The sequence below is a fragment of the Notothenia coriiceps genome, unplaced genomic scaffold (assembly GCF_000735185.1).
Source record: "Notothenia coriiceps isolate Sejong01 unplaced genomic scaffold, NC01 NC01_scaffold00037246, whole genome shotgun sequence".
NCBI classification, from domain to species: Eukaryota; Metazoa; Chordata; class Actinopteri; order Perciformes; family Nototheniidae; genus Notothenia; species Notothenia coriiceps.
This window is the reverse complement of record NW_011369947.1, coordinates 21,128,081-21,141,202: the sequence shown is the minus strand read 5'-3', so window position 1 is coordinate 21,141,202 and position 13,122 is coordinate 21,128,081. Positions and strand designations below refer to the sequence as shown.

General features: G+C 43.8%; 1 protein-coding gene across 1 annotated transcript; it reads right to left on the bottom strand.

The window, feature by feature from the left end:
- Positions 1-2,335: 2,335 nt before the first annotated feature.
- LOC104966511 (dystrophin) lies at positions 2,336-12,403 on the bottom strand. The gene is made up of 15 exons (XM_010795696.1): positions 12,355-12,403; positions 11,461-11,662; positions 11,267-11,352; positions 10,978-11,135; positions 9,849-10,015; positions 9,177-9,288; positions 8,724-8,860; positions 8,439-8,477; positions 7,797-7,862; positions 4,852-4,917; positions 3,900-4,058; positions 3,569-3,812; positions 3,032-3,146; positions 2,830-2,919; positions 2,336-2,398 (listed from the first exon to the last, which is right to left on the bottom strand). The coding sequence occupies exons 1-15, from the start codon at positions 12,401-12,403 to the stop codon at positions 2,376-2,378; spliced, it is 1,713 nt and encodes a 570-aa protein (XP_010793998.1). The 3' UTR covers positions 2,336-2,375.
- Between the last annotated feature and the right edge of the window lie 719 nt (positions 12,404-13,122).

Below are 13,122 nucleotides of genomic sequence, written 5' to 3'. Positions count from 1 at the left end.
CACACTCACACACACACACACACACACACACACACACACACACACACACACACCAGGAGAGGTGGAGGAAATCGATTTGAGGGAAGGATAAAACCCTCTGCATCCCTGGGGGGGGGATTCACACATCGCATGGCCTTTTGATGTCTCAATCAGCACACTGCAGAGAGGAAACTGACAGGGGGTGGGAGACTGGGGGAAAATCAGTAAGAGTTTAAAAAAAGAACAGAGAGAAAGAGAGCAGCGGTGAAGTGAGGGGTGAGTTGGCACTGGTGTGTTCGCCTCAGACCAGCACAACAGACTGGCTGGGTCTGTTGCATAACAACTTATGTAACAGCTTCTGCTCTCCACAGGGGGAGAGCAAACTTTCTTTTGGAGCTGAATCTGGGTTTCATGTGTCTGAAGGGAGCCAATCATTACAAAAAACAAGAAATTATGCAGGAGCGCTGTTCCCAGATAAACAAGATGAAGGCAAAATAGCCCAGCATCCACTTCCCTCCTCTTTTCCAAGGCTCTTCTCTCTCTCTAGTGTTTTAGTGTATCCTCAGCTTAACCTCATCTCTCGTGTCTCGTCTTGCTGTCTTGCTTTAATCTGGCTCTCGCTCTCTGTCTAGTCTCTAACCTCATTCCTTCACTGGTCTCTTTCATCTCCCACCATATTGATCCCCCTCCTTATGTCTGTGGGCTTTAATCTGTTCTCAAGGATGAGTATGCATGCATGAGCATTTTGTGTGCATACAGAGATATTATGAGTGTGCTGAATCTAAGAGCTGAACTTGCAAGTACGGCAGATACTTAAGCGAGCATAACAAGCAATACTGGACAGGAGGAAGCCTTTACATGTATTGACTGTTTGACCAACTTTCAGAAACCTAAAGACAAGCAGTAGTATTTACATTTCTCATCCTAAGGGAGGGAGTATGTAGCAATTTTGGTGAAAAGAAACCCTCAAATGACAAATTGCGTATTGGAATATAGTTGATGGTTATTGTGTGAGGAAAGGCTAATCATGCCCTCATAGTATATGATATCTCTATTATTCTGTACATTAACTGTTCATTTGAAAACTGACAAATTGACGTACAATACTACTCACTTACAAATGTCAACTTGCTGATTGAAGTTAGTTGACCTTTGAGTTGATTTTGACAGACAAACACAAATGGAGTAGCTATTAATGGCTGAAAAAAAATATATTGTGCACTGCGTTGGCTCTGATGACAAAACAAAAGGTTCACCAAGGGATTTTTGGAACAACTTTTTTAGAGGCATTGTATAAAAGATTCAGGATTTGTTCATTACTTCAATACTTTCTGTGCTATATAGTGAGTGGAAATGGGACATTTTGAGGCGGTGCAACATCTAAGGGTTTTGATAGCAAAGCACAACACCTTCAAAATTGGCTCAGAGAACCATTGCTCCATCTCGTGTTTACAACCCGGCATCCAAGTGACTCCATCACCGAGCCACAAACAGACAGAAGCTCTGATGGCTGGGATATGTCTGTTGCTCTCTTTAAAAGCAACCAAAAGCACAAAGCTGGGACACAATCTTTCAAATGGAGATCGGGTTAAGAGAGATTAGAGAGTGAGTGAGCCAGGACGTGCATGAGTCAGACAGAGTGTGTGATGAAGTTGTGGGGTGACTAAGTTCTCCACTGTCTGCCAGGGATGGAAACGCCTGCCATCGATTTGAATTTGGCAGCAGGGCCTCCGACTACAGACAGCCCTTCAATCTGCCACAGTCACTGGTAAACACACAAGCTAACAGACTGACTGAATCATAGAGACAGAAAGACGACTCATCTGAAACAACACGTGCCGAGTTACCTGTTTTTCACACACAAAATCAACATGTGTGGAAAGGAAAGCTCTATAAACATCAATGTCATTTACTGCAAACACACTGAACTGTATATTCACACACACACACACACACACACACACACACACACACACACACACACACACACACACACACACACACACTACGACTACACACGTACACACACTACACGACACACACACACACACACACACACACACACACACACACACACACACACACACACACACACACACACACACACACACACACACACACACACACACACCTCCCTACTGTGAGAACAGAGCGTCAGGAGACAGAAGAGGGAAAGGAAATTAAAGGCAGTGAAAGGGAGGGAGGAAAGATATTAGATTTTCACCATGACGTCCCACTCTGTTGTTTATTTTTTGCACCGAATACAACAGCCGTTTCCATTATTAAACCAATTATGAAATCGTCTTGTGAGTTTTTGTTCCGATAGTGGTGCATGCATAAACATGGCTTTTGCATGATGAGGAGGTGGAGATGGAGGAAGGTGAGCGACTAACCTCTCACGGGTATCCCCTTCTTCCTCCTGGCTCAGGGAGAAAACAAGGAAAGGAAGACAAGAAAGGCAGAAAGAGGGAAACAAATCAGCTTTGTGTCGCTAATAGAGAAAAAGAAAGGGGGGGGGTAATGCTTCATTTAAGGACTAATGTAACTACATTTAGGGTCAGAAATTGATTTGATTATGCACATCTTAAAACAGTGATGGCCATTTTGTATATGTTTTTTATTTATTAAGCATGTAAACTAGTTCACTTCATAATAGTTATCTCTCCACTTTTACTGACTTTAAAGTTGCCAGTTTGACCTTTCTCTAAGTTGTATCCCTTAAGAAAGGATTCATTCTCCTATTTTTGTTCTACTTTTCAGGAAATATAGCAGGATTGTATCTATGATGGGAGTTTGTAGAGAAAATTGAAAATATTGCATGTAAGAAATGGTGGTGTTAGTGTACTGTACCATGGCTATGAGGAAACGAATTGTTGAGCTGCTCCATGACTTCCTCCAGACCAGATGCATCCTGGGAAGGGCTGGACAGTTCGTCATCACCTGAAACAGGAAGACCATTTTTAGAACTACAGGCGGCTGAAACTAATGCTGAGTCATGGTCTCACACACACTAAAACAGTTCATTGTAAGTTTAAGATGTGTGTGTTCTCACCCATGGTGTCATTAGTCTGGCTGGCGGCCACACGCAGCAGGGGGAGGGACGAGTCGGAGCGCTGCGAGGAGGTGGAGGGGGAAGAGAGGGCGGTACCGTTCACCTTGGAGTCCGTCTGAGACACACACACACACACACACACACACACACACACACACACACACACACACACACACACACACACACACACACACACACACACACACACACACACACACACACATTAAATACAAACTGGCATCCAAGCCACAGCTTAATTACAGGAGTCAAAATTGATGAAATAAACTATAAAAGAAAATGATAGCTTTATTGCATTACTGGTCAGGTTATGACATCATTGGATTTTATTACATTTTCTGGCATTTTAAAGACATTATCACATAATTGGGTACTTCAGTTTGTGAGTTCCTGTGTCTGTACCGGCTCCATGTTGTGTTCCTGTGTATGAACCTGCTCCAGTTTTGTGTGTGTGTGTGTGTGTGTGTGTGTGTGTGTGTGTGTGTGTGTGTGTGTGTGTGTGTGTGTGTGTGTGTGTACCTGCTCCAGCAGCTGCCTGAGGCGGTGTAGTTGTGACTCCAGCTGTTTGTTGTGATCCTCCAGGATCTGCATGCGGGCCTCCAGGCGTCCTTTGTGCTGACGCAGCAGTTTGGCCTCTGCGATGAGCTCGGCGTCGCGGACGCTCTGCGGCGACGCCGGCATCATCTCCGGGGGCGACGGCAGCGGGGACAGGCCCTTCCTGTCGTGGGCCTTCTTCAGACGGTCGTACTCCGACTGCAGCTTCCTGTGGAGAGGACAGCAGGAGGATCAGTCACATGTGAAGTAATAAACACACAGCTATGGGGAAAGGTCACTCTGTCCTGTCACTCACATGTTCTCCTGCTCCAGGTCATTGAGTACCCTCTCCAGCTCCCCCTTCTCCTCCGTCTCCATGGAGATGAGGATCTGGGCGGGGCTGCGGGGCTGGCTGAGGGGAGAGCCTTGGTTCAGGGATTGGCAGTAGTGCTGGATCAACATGTGCTCGTCATCGCTGCACACACAGACAGAGAGAAAATGATTTAATTGAAAGAGAACAGAAAAAAACACCACAGAAGAAGAATCTATGAAACAGAGGGGATCTTACAACACATTTCTCCGGACATTAGATAGAAATTGGGAACACTTTAGGAAGTGTTTGTGTGGTTGTGTGTATTGAGATGCTGCTGCGTTCACTGCCCTGCTTTCAGCTCGTTCATTGTGAACACTGTAGGAGCTGCAGATGTGTGGCGTTTGAAGATTACTGCTCACATGAAAGTAAAACTCATTAAGGGAGCAGTGTTAAGCTCTCAGTCTCTAGATGCTCCCTACTCATCTTTTTCTCTTCATCATTCCACTTGTAAGTTATGTGGATATATTTATATTTTTACTACTTTAATTACAGGGTTACGTTTTCATGTCAGACTCCTAGCACTTATTGTACAAACTTTGATCTTTTTTGCCCCTGATGGGACATTTACTTGCAGCTAGACTAAATATAGAACGCACAGACTCAGGATATACAATATATAACATAGTTCATGGACAGGGACAGGGAGGGAATAATCTATTCAAATAAGAATCAAGAATTGTATCTTCTAAGACTATCAATAGATTGATCAAATTCCCCTAAATCAAAATATGTGATGATAGAAACACAATAAAAACCACAACATGGGGTTGTATCCAGAACATTGAGCATTATGTAACATTCATCACAATGAGCCAATGTAAACAAAGAAGGCGGAGCCAGTTGACACACAGCCAATCAGTGAGTGAGGTCAAAGCAATCAGAAAGCGGTTCTCACATGCTCTCATTGGGTGAGATACTGTCATTCAGATAAGAGCCATTACGATTCTCCATTTCTGCTAACCTGCGGAGGGGGGGGGAGAAACAGAGCAGTCAGTACCAGAACCACACGCAGCACGTTCTGAGGGCAGCGGACCCCTCAGAGCAGAGTTAGGATTTCCTTTGCTCCGGCATATGCTGTAATCATTTCGCCCTGTGTGCATCCTTCTGTGAGCGTCACTCTGTTGCATTTTATTTGATAGCGTTTACAACTGATGCACGATAAACTCAAGTTACACCTTTTTTTTACAAGTTGGCTTATATTGCCTTAAAGGACCCTTGTGAAAGAGGCAACTGGCAGACAACTAACACGTAAAACTGCTGTTTGTTTTGACTTAATTGTCCGACAGCCTTTAAAACATTGATTTACAGCAGTCTCATTAGTCACAAACACTGCAATAGTACTGTATGTCATGTGGGAATCGAAAATACTTTGACATTTGGGTTTTTAATTTGTCTATATTTTGAGATATGTCTCTGAATGGTATGTTTTTTATTTTTCCATTTATCTCCACTTTTTTGTATAGGGGCAAGGGGGGTGGATAGCTATATGGGTGGCACTAGAAATAAGTAAAAAACATGTGTTACGTAATATTGTTGAATCACAAAAAGGATAACTAAAGACAAGCCCTTCAATCATGATGAAGCAAAAAGCCAGAGATTGAAATGGCCGTGTCGCTATCTCCACTAGATCAGTTGCCGGTGTTTGGAGTGTGTGCCCAGAGCGTAAAGAGATTTCGGGGCTTTATCAGCTTGGATAAAAAAAAGAAGCTTGGTGCTTGGCACTGAGTGTTTAGGCAGATGGAGTGTGACAGGCCGGTGTGTGTTTGTGCTCATAATCTGCTGCGCTACAGAAACAAGATAACCTCGTGGTTCGGAGGATCACTCCAGGCTTAATGATGTTACTTCTCCGCCCTACCACCTCCCTTTAATCGTGCTATCTGGAATCCAACAGATCTATGCGCGACAGGGGGAGCGTGGCTCAGCGTGTGTTTGTGTCAGTGTAGTTATACGTGTATGTGTGTGTTATCCCAAAGGCAACAGTGACTCGTGTCAAACGCTCTCTGGCAGGGGTCAGAGGTTCAGCCTCACACTGACTCTACTGAGGAATGCACGGAGGGAAAGTAAAAGTACCAATACAAATACAGGGGGGGGCACTTCCAGTGGTGCAAAGTAACTGACTGATTCAATAAGGGATTGATTGCCTGCTTGATTGACTCACTAGGGTTGATGTTGCTTCTAGTTCCTCAGTGGTGCATTCTGGGAGCAGTAAGCGTCCCTGCACAACACTGAGATGTTTTGCATTGAAGGATGCCTCTCCTCTGAGTTCATCATTAATGACGTTTTAAAGCACATGCTGGTGAACTGGATGGCACAGGCAACATCTCAGGAGCATTAGCATAAGCTATTATGGATAATTCACCATAAAGCCAATGCATCACTTTATCATGTTAACAGACTCTAATATATGCAAAGGGATATCTTGACATTTTTCTGAGCAAATTTGTCATTATTACCCGGCTGGTCAAATAATTGTAGCACATTTAAAAGCATTATTTAAGTAGTTTTCTTTTATGCGAAATCCCCTGCCGTGATTTCGCTTTTAAAAGGGATAGTTTGAAGTGGGGTTTTATAAAGTACTTCTCCTACAGTAGATAGCGTTCGGCACTCCCCAAGTTTGGAGAAACAGACAGGAGCACCTGCAGGAAGCTAAGAAAAATCAATATCATCTTAAGTGCACGCTATATTTAGAATATTTTCACTGCTTTACCTTGCTGTCAGACAGCCTTTTTCAAGGGGGAGCTGAACCCTTTATGTTCTCTTCAAAGCCGACAGACTCCTTTGACAAAAAAAACATGATTTTACCCTGCAGGACACAGGATTGCTGGTCTGGCAGGATTAAAAAGTGCTCAGCTCAACAGAATGGTAAAGCAGTAAAACTGATATTGTTGAGGTGGGCGGTCCTCAGCAGTACATAGCTTAGCATCCTGAGGCTACTCCTGTCTGCTTTGATAAACCCTCATCGACTGTAGGTAAATCACTGACTATGACACTTCATACGACCTTACTAGATAGAGACGTCACATACAGTGCCTGCTGACACCACATTATAATATAGTTTATCAAGGTATCCCAAAAAGATTCAACAATCATGCGTAAACTACTTTCAAACCACACTAACATATACAGCCATTCATATGTTGAATATTCATCTAGAATGAGTTGTTCTAGCTCTTAAAAAGGTACTCGAATGCACCACTGATTTTAAAGTGTATCAGTTGCTGTTCTTATTTCTTACATTCTCTCTGTGGGGTATATTATCTCTACTAAATTCCTGGGACAGTAACGTATAGACCTTAATGTAGATGGAAGACACACAAATGGGAGTTTAGTTTCCTGTTAACCCATCAGTGAAATATATTACACGACACAATCGGCTTATATATTAAACAACATAGAGTACCATTGGACTGGCTGCATATGACAGGTGACAGTTGGTTCACATCTGTAATGTTAAGATGACTTATATAGACTCACTGTGTTGCAAACAATTGCTTTAAGTCTCTCAAACATGCCTGAGTAGGTCAATGAGAGTTATGTGACTTTACACAGCGCTCATATGTGATTAAAAGAATTAAAAAAGCTCTTTAATAATCAGCTTTTCCATCTATTAAGTGTAATAAAAAGGAAATGCTGAACCAGAGTTCCCCTGAAACACGTCAGCAAGAAATGAGGGCAGCCGATCCCCTGTGAGTTAACGGCTGCATGAACACAGCTTTTGTATTCTCCATCACATCAATCCAAATGCTTCTGGTGTCTGGAATCACAGGGAAGGTGACTTCAGTTGGCAACACTGTGAGTCTACGCTGCGAGGAGCTGCTGTGAATGCAGAGAGTGTGTTACCGGTTGGCGTAGTGCTCGATCCGAGTGTGTGTGTCGTCGTGAGAGAGCTGAGGGGACGATCCAGGCCTGCGACACAGAGAGAGAATGGAAAACTAAGGTTTGACACTTTTTCATGTAAACGTGTGTCTGTTAAAAGCCAATACATTAGTTTTCACCACGAAGTAAAGGTGGAGGAGTAGGAACAATGTCAGGATAATCCAATTTAACATGATATATGCCAGACTCTTCAAGCACTTAGGGAATATTTGTGTTGCACTTCTAAGTTTTCATTCTGAATGCAACTGGTGTTTCTTTCTGTGTACATGTGTGTGTTCTGCAGAGGAATGATGATGACGCACATGCATGTGGTATTTGTTGTTCAGGTTACTAAAATGAGCTAGATAACAAATGTAGCTATTACACACAGACTGTCGATCTGTTTAAAGTCAGAATCTGAGAAGAGACTCATCCTGAATCACAGATCTGCAGGGAGGTGGAGTTGTGTTTGTTTTGGATTGAAAGAATTCAATGTTATCAAGTATTGTTGTGAGTGTTTGAGCGTGCGCGCGTGTGTGTGTGTGTGTGTGTGTGTGTGTGTGTGTGTGTGTGTGTGTGTGTGTGTGTGTGTGTGTGTATGTGTGTGTGTGTGTGTAAGGTACTCACGCATGGTCTACAGGCCAGAAGTTGATCAGGGTAACAGGACTGAAAGACAAAAAAACACAGATGATGACACATCACAGCAAGGCATGATGGGAGCTGAATCATGAAGGGCAGTCATCATTGGTCATTATGAGCCAAAAGAACCCGTATGTGTATTTAGAGCCAAAACTAGAATGATGTGGATTTCCATAATCTTAAGTATTCATCCTCTTAAGATGCTTATCTCTTTATGGTGTTTCAGTGTAATGCTCCTTTTTTCTTAGCATGATCTGTGTGTGTGAGACCCACGTTTCCATGTTGTCCCCCTCCAGGATGGTCTGCACGGGCAGGTAGCCCATGCGGGGGTGTTTGGCGAAGTAGCGCTTGGTCCTGAACTTGTTCTTCAGCACCTTGGCAAAATCCCTGACATCCTCCCCTGACGTAGTCTGCAGAGAGACAGGGCACAAAGGGGGCATTGTTCATTCATGGAAGTGGGGCAAACACACACACACGCACCTTGTAGAACACGTCTCTATTATTTCAAGCCCTTTTGCTCTTATTCACACATCTAGCGAGTGAAGTTAGCTTTGGAGGCTAAAGTGAGTCCTTCATATGAAGACTCTGAAGTGCAGAGGTCTAGAATATGGTTTTCACTTCATAACCAGCGCATGGACATTATTCAAGAAGTCTGGCACCCTAACATTTCCATTATCCCAATTTTCCGACACACAATGCAGAGCAGGAATATAAATACATTCATACCGGAGTGCAGTACTCCACCATGGGGTACTGCATCTTATGTCCCTTGGCGACGCGACCGGAGAAGAAGCAGCTTTGGCAAATGTCATAGTTGAAATGCTTCAGACTCCGATATCTGGGGAAGGAAAGCAGAGGAGGTCAAGAAAGCCCAGACAAAAGGAGGAGGGTAGGAGAGATGTGGGAGTGAAAAGAAAAGAGAGCAAGGAGAAAAAGGGAGAAGGTGGAGAAGCAGGAGGAAATAAAATAAAGACAGAGGGAATAAAAGGGGGATTTATGGCTGTGTTTTCTCCAGGGTAGGAGTAGTTAAAGTTCTTTCAGCCAAGTAACTAAAGGACATATTTATTCCCTTCATTAAAATGTATCACTGTCAAGAATAGCACAGACACACCTCCTTTAAGGGCCCAACCTGAACAGGACGAAAAGCTTCCTGAGCATCAAAGGGCTGAGGCTACACATATGACAGCCAGTATAATCACACCATCAATCAGTTATACGTACTCATAGGCTGCTCTATTGCTCTGCTACTTCTCATGTTTATATAAATATTGTTCATTTATTTTGATTTGTAAAATAATATTTTGGAGCAAAATGGCTTCAACTCTGCAGATTACAATGTGTTCCTTAAGGCACATTTGCTGTGCATGAGGAGTGGTGATGCTTCATGGTTGTACGCACCTGAACCCGATGATGGGACACTCCTTGCAGATGTTACACTTGGCCTGGTGCTTGGCGGTCTCTGCAGCGGCCACGCGATGCAGGACGGGTAACCACACCATGGACTGAGGCTCCAGGCGCATCCAGTCCAGGAACATGGCCGCTTCCAGCTCCGGCTTGTTGTTGGCCTGGACAAGAAGAAGTCATGGTAAGCATAGTGTGTAAATCAATCAAAACATGACCTGATTGCATATTATTAATGGGTATTTAGTCTGTATCCGAGCTTCATATCTCCTTAGTCTCTGTAATCAAGTAGAATTTTTTGTCAAAAAACTGTTAAAAACCCATTTCTTTATCCCCTTTGAAAACACATTTGACTCAATTCTAGATACGACTTCCTGTGCCAGAAATATTAACAAGAGAACCAAATATTGATAAATACGCCGCTGAAAATAGTCCGAAGCAAATAAACCATTTCATGATGACTGTTAAAAACACTCTCTTGCTATAAATAAAAGAGTTGGACAGACGGGGGAAAAATACCCAGAGACAACATGTTGGCTTCATCCACCGCTCTCCCCTCAGCAGGGACTCTGGGAACTCCGGGGTTTTGGAGTTTCCATGGAATTGACCCCCCCCCCCATGTCCCTCTTTCTGTCTCACGCCCACATGCATGTTGCATGAGCAGCTGGGATGATGCTAAGCTAACTCCAGCAATTTTAGGGCTACATAAGATGAGATGGTCCACCTCATGTGTGTGTGTGTCTTAGTAGAAGATTTCCAGCAGCATCTCTGCAGCTGTTAGGGATCATCTGCAGGCTGTGGTTCTTGCAAAGACTAACTCTGGCCCTGTTTACTGGAGTCATGAACTTTTTTATCCCTTTTGTTTTATAATCCTTGGTTTTATCATTTTTTTGTCCTGTTCTCTAAATCTCTGAGCAACAATCCATTTGCCCTTTTTTAACGAGACAAGCATTGTGACATTTTGTGCACTCTGCTCATATGTTAGCTTCATCTAGAGGGCCTCGGGCATCAGTGCATTTGGCTTTTGCAGTCCTCTTATCATCATGCATGAGTGCCTTTATTATGACTAAGATAACTCAAAAACCAAAAGGTAAAAAAGAAGAGTTTGTGTGAGGGAGCGACGTACAAACTGGAAGCAGCTGCGGACGGAGGGCTCGATGTTGGAGCCGCCGAAGGAGGCGACCTCTCCGAGCTGCCGGGGGATCTGGATGGAGTCGTGGAGGAGGAGGCCCAGGCGCCGCTGGTCACAGAAACCTGTCGCACTGGCAACCTGCCTGAACAAGACTGGACAGAGGAGAGGTAGACAGTTACAAGATTACCACATACATTACTACATGCATCCCAAAGGTGGGTTGTACCTCAAATATTGTAATTGTTTGTCATCAAAGTGCGTAATGTGTGTGTGAGTGACTTACATCTGTATTTATCCTCCAGGTGAGCCTTGCAGAGTGAGATGATTCCAGTCTTGAACGACAGGGTTCGGATCTTTCCGGTGCGACCACTGACCAAACAAACAAAACAAACATGTGAGCACGAATTCCATCCAACTCCGACTACTACTACTACTACTACTACTACTACTACTACGTTGTGCTTGTACTTGACGTACGTGTCGTAGACGTTGAGCAGCCAGTTGAGGCACATGTCCACACACAGCGGGACGTTGACCAGGTGAGAGTGGCTCTGCTCCAGCCGCTGGTACAGGCTGGTCAGACAGGTGACCAGCTGCGCGATGTCCAGCAGCTGCTCGTTCTGCTTCAGAGCGTGCTGCTCGAACACCTCGCACGCCATCTGCATGCTCAGCAGATCCACTGCACACGGAAACAGAGGATTGTGGGTTAGCAGACACACGGCTGAGCTCACTGTCCTCCATCAAAAGCTGCTGACCTTAATGTGTCCACTACAAGGTTGGGAGGGGTACTTTAGAAATGTATTCAGTAACCTAATCTTAGTATCACTATATCAAGTAATGTAATCTGATTACTTTACATCACTTTGGGACGTACTCAATATCAAATGAAATGCAAATACAAACAAGACTATTTCCATAATACATTTTTTTTAAAGATATATTTATTTTGATATCCTCCTTTCCATAAATAGTGTTATGTGGCACGATCCAGCTCTCCGCCCTAAAACATATCACACATACTGTAACAGCTCGTAGGCGGCTCACACTCCTCAGTGAGAGACGAGAAGGGTGAGAACACACACACACACACACACACACACACACACACACACACACACACACACACACACACACGTAGACTATCAGAGCAGAGATGGCAAGAGAAGAGAGAAGAAGAAAAAGAGGAGGAGGTGGAAGACAGAATAGACAAAGGAGGAAATGAAGGGAGACGATGGANTGGGGTGATTAGATTATGGTACACTACGCATAAAACTCTACAACGAAGAAACCCCGAACTAACGTATCTACGCGACCGACAGACATAAAGAGAGTTTATAGTGTCAAAAATCTCGAGAACTTGGAGATCTCCACCCGCGTCCACTATCTCAACTTCTAGTCGACTGGACATCCACATCGTCATTTCGAGCCATACATCAGCAACAACCGGAATTAAAGAACCACTAGGTTACGACGTGTGAAACTGTGACTAGTTATCGAACGACACTTCTTTTCCTTCGATTCATCTCTAGGGACTACAACCTATCCTCATAAGGATAATAATGTTATCTCCTGTTCTAAATTTCCCTCTCTGCCTTGCACACATCTCACCGTAAAAAAAGACAACGAAAAAAGCATGTATATTATCCCCTATCTAGTGAGTATGGAGCCACTAGTGTCAGTTTCTTTATGTTGTAAGATGTCTTTTGTGACTCACACGTTTTGGTCCTGTGGAGCTAGACGTTACGCCGTTAGTCATTCCCCTCGGAAACAAATAAAGCTTATCATTACTCGTTAGCTTACTGCTACAATTAGACACTGCGCCCACTCTGTTGCCAGATTTGAGAGAAATAAGCANGCCTATTCCGTCATTCAATAAATCGTGTAATAAATCATACATTTTTCATTTTTTTCACTTTTCATTTTTAGGGGGGCCACAGGGGGGTCAGAGGTCAGTGTTAGGGGGGCACTGCCCCCCCCCCCCCCTAGAACCGCCCCTGTGTAAAATAAACATTCCGTACAACATTAACTTGGCAAAACACACTAGGATATTTACTTATACAGCTTTAACAAAAAAAAAAGATCCCAACATTGTTCAGGTGGAGGGTTTTATTTTGGAAACCTGAAACGGAAGTGGTCTCC

What these genes read in the sequence shown, in the direction of transcription:
- LOC104966511 (XM_010795696.1), bottom strand. Translation starts at nt 12,403, where the DNA reads ATGACGATGTGGATGTCCAGTCGACTAGAAGTTGAGATAGTGGACGCG. An exon ending in TGGTGGAGTACTGCACTCCG is followed by an intron (nt 8,861 to 9,176) that starts GTATGAATGTAT and finishes GTCTCTCTGCAG; the next exon opens with ACTACGTCAGGGGAGGATGT. An exon ending in TTCGTTTCCTCATAGCCATG is followed by an intron (nt 2,399 to 2,829) that starts GTACAGTACACT and finishes TCCCTGAGCCAG; the next exon opens with GAGGAAGAAGGGGATACCCG.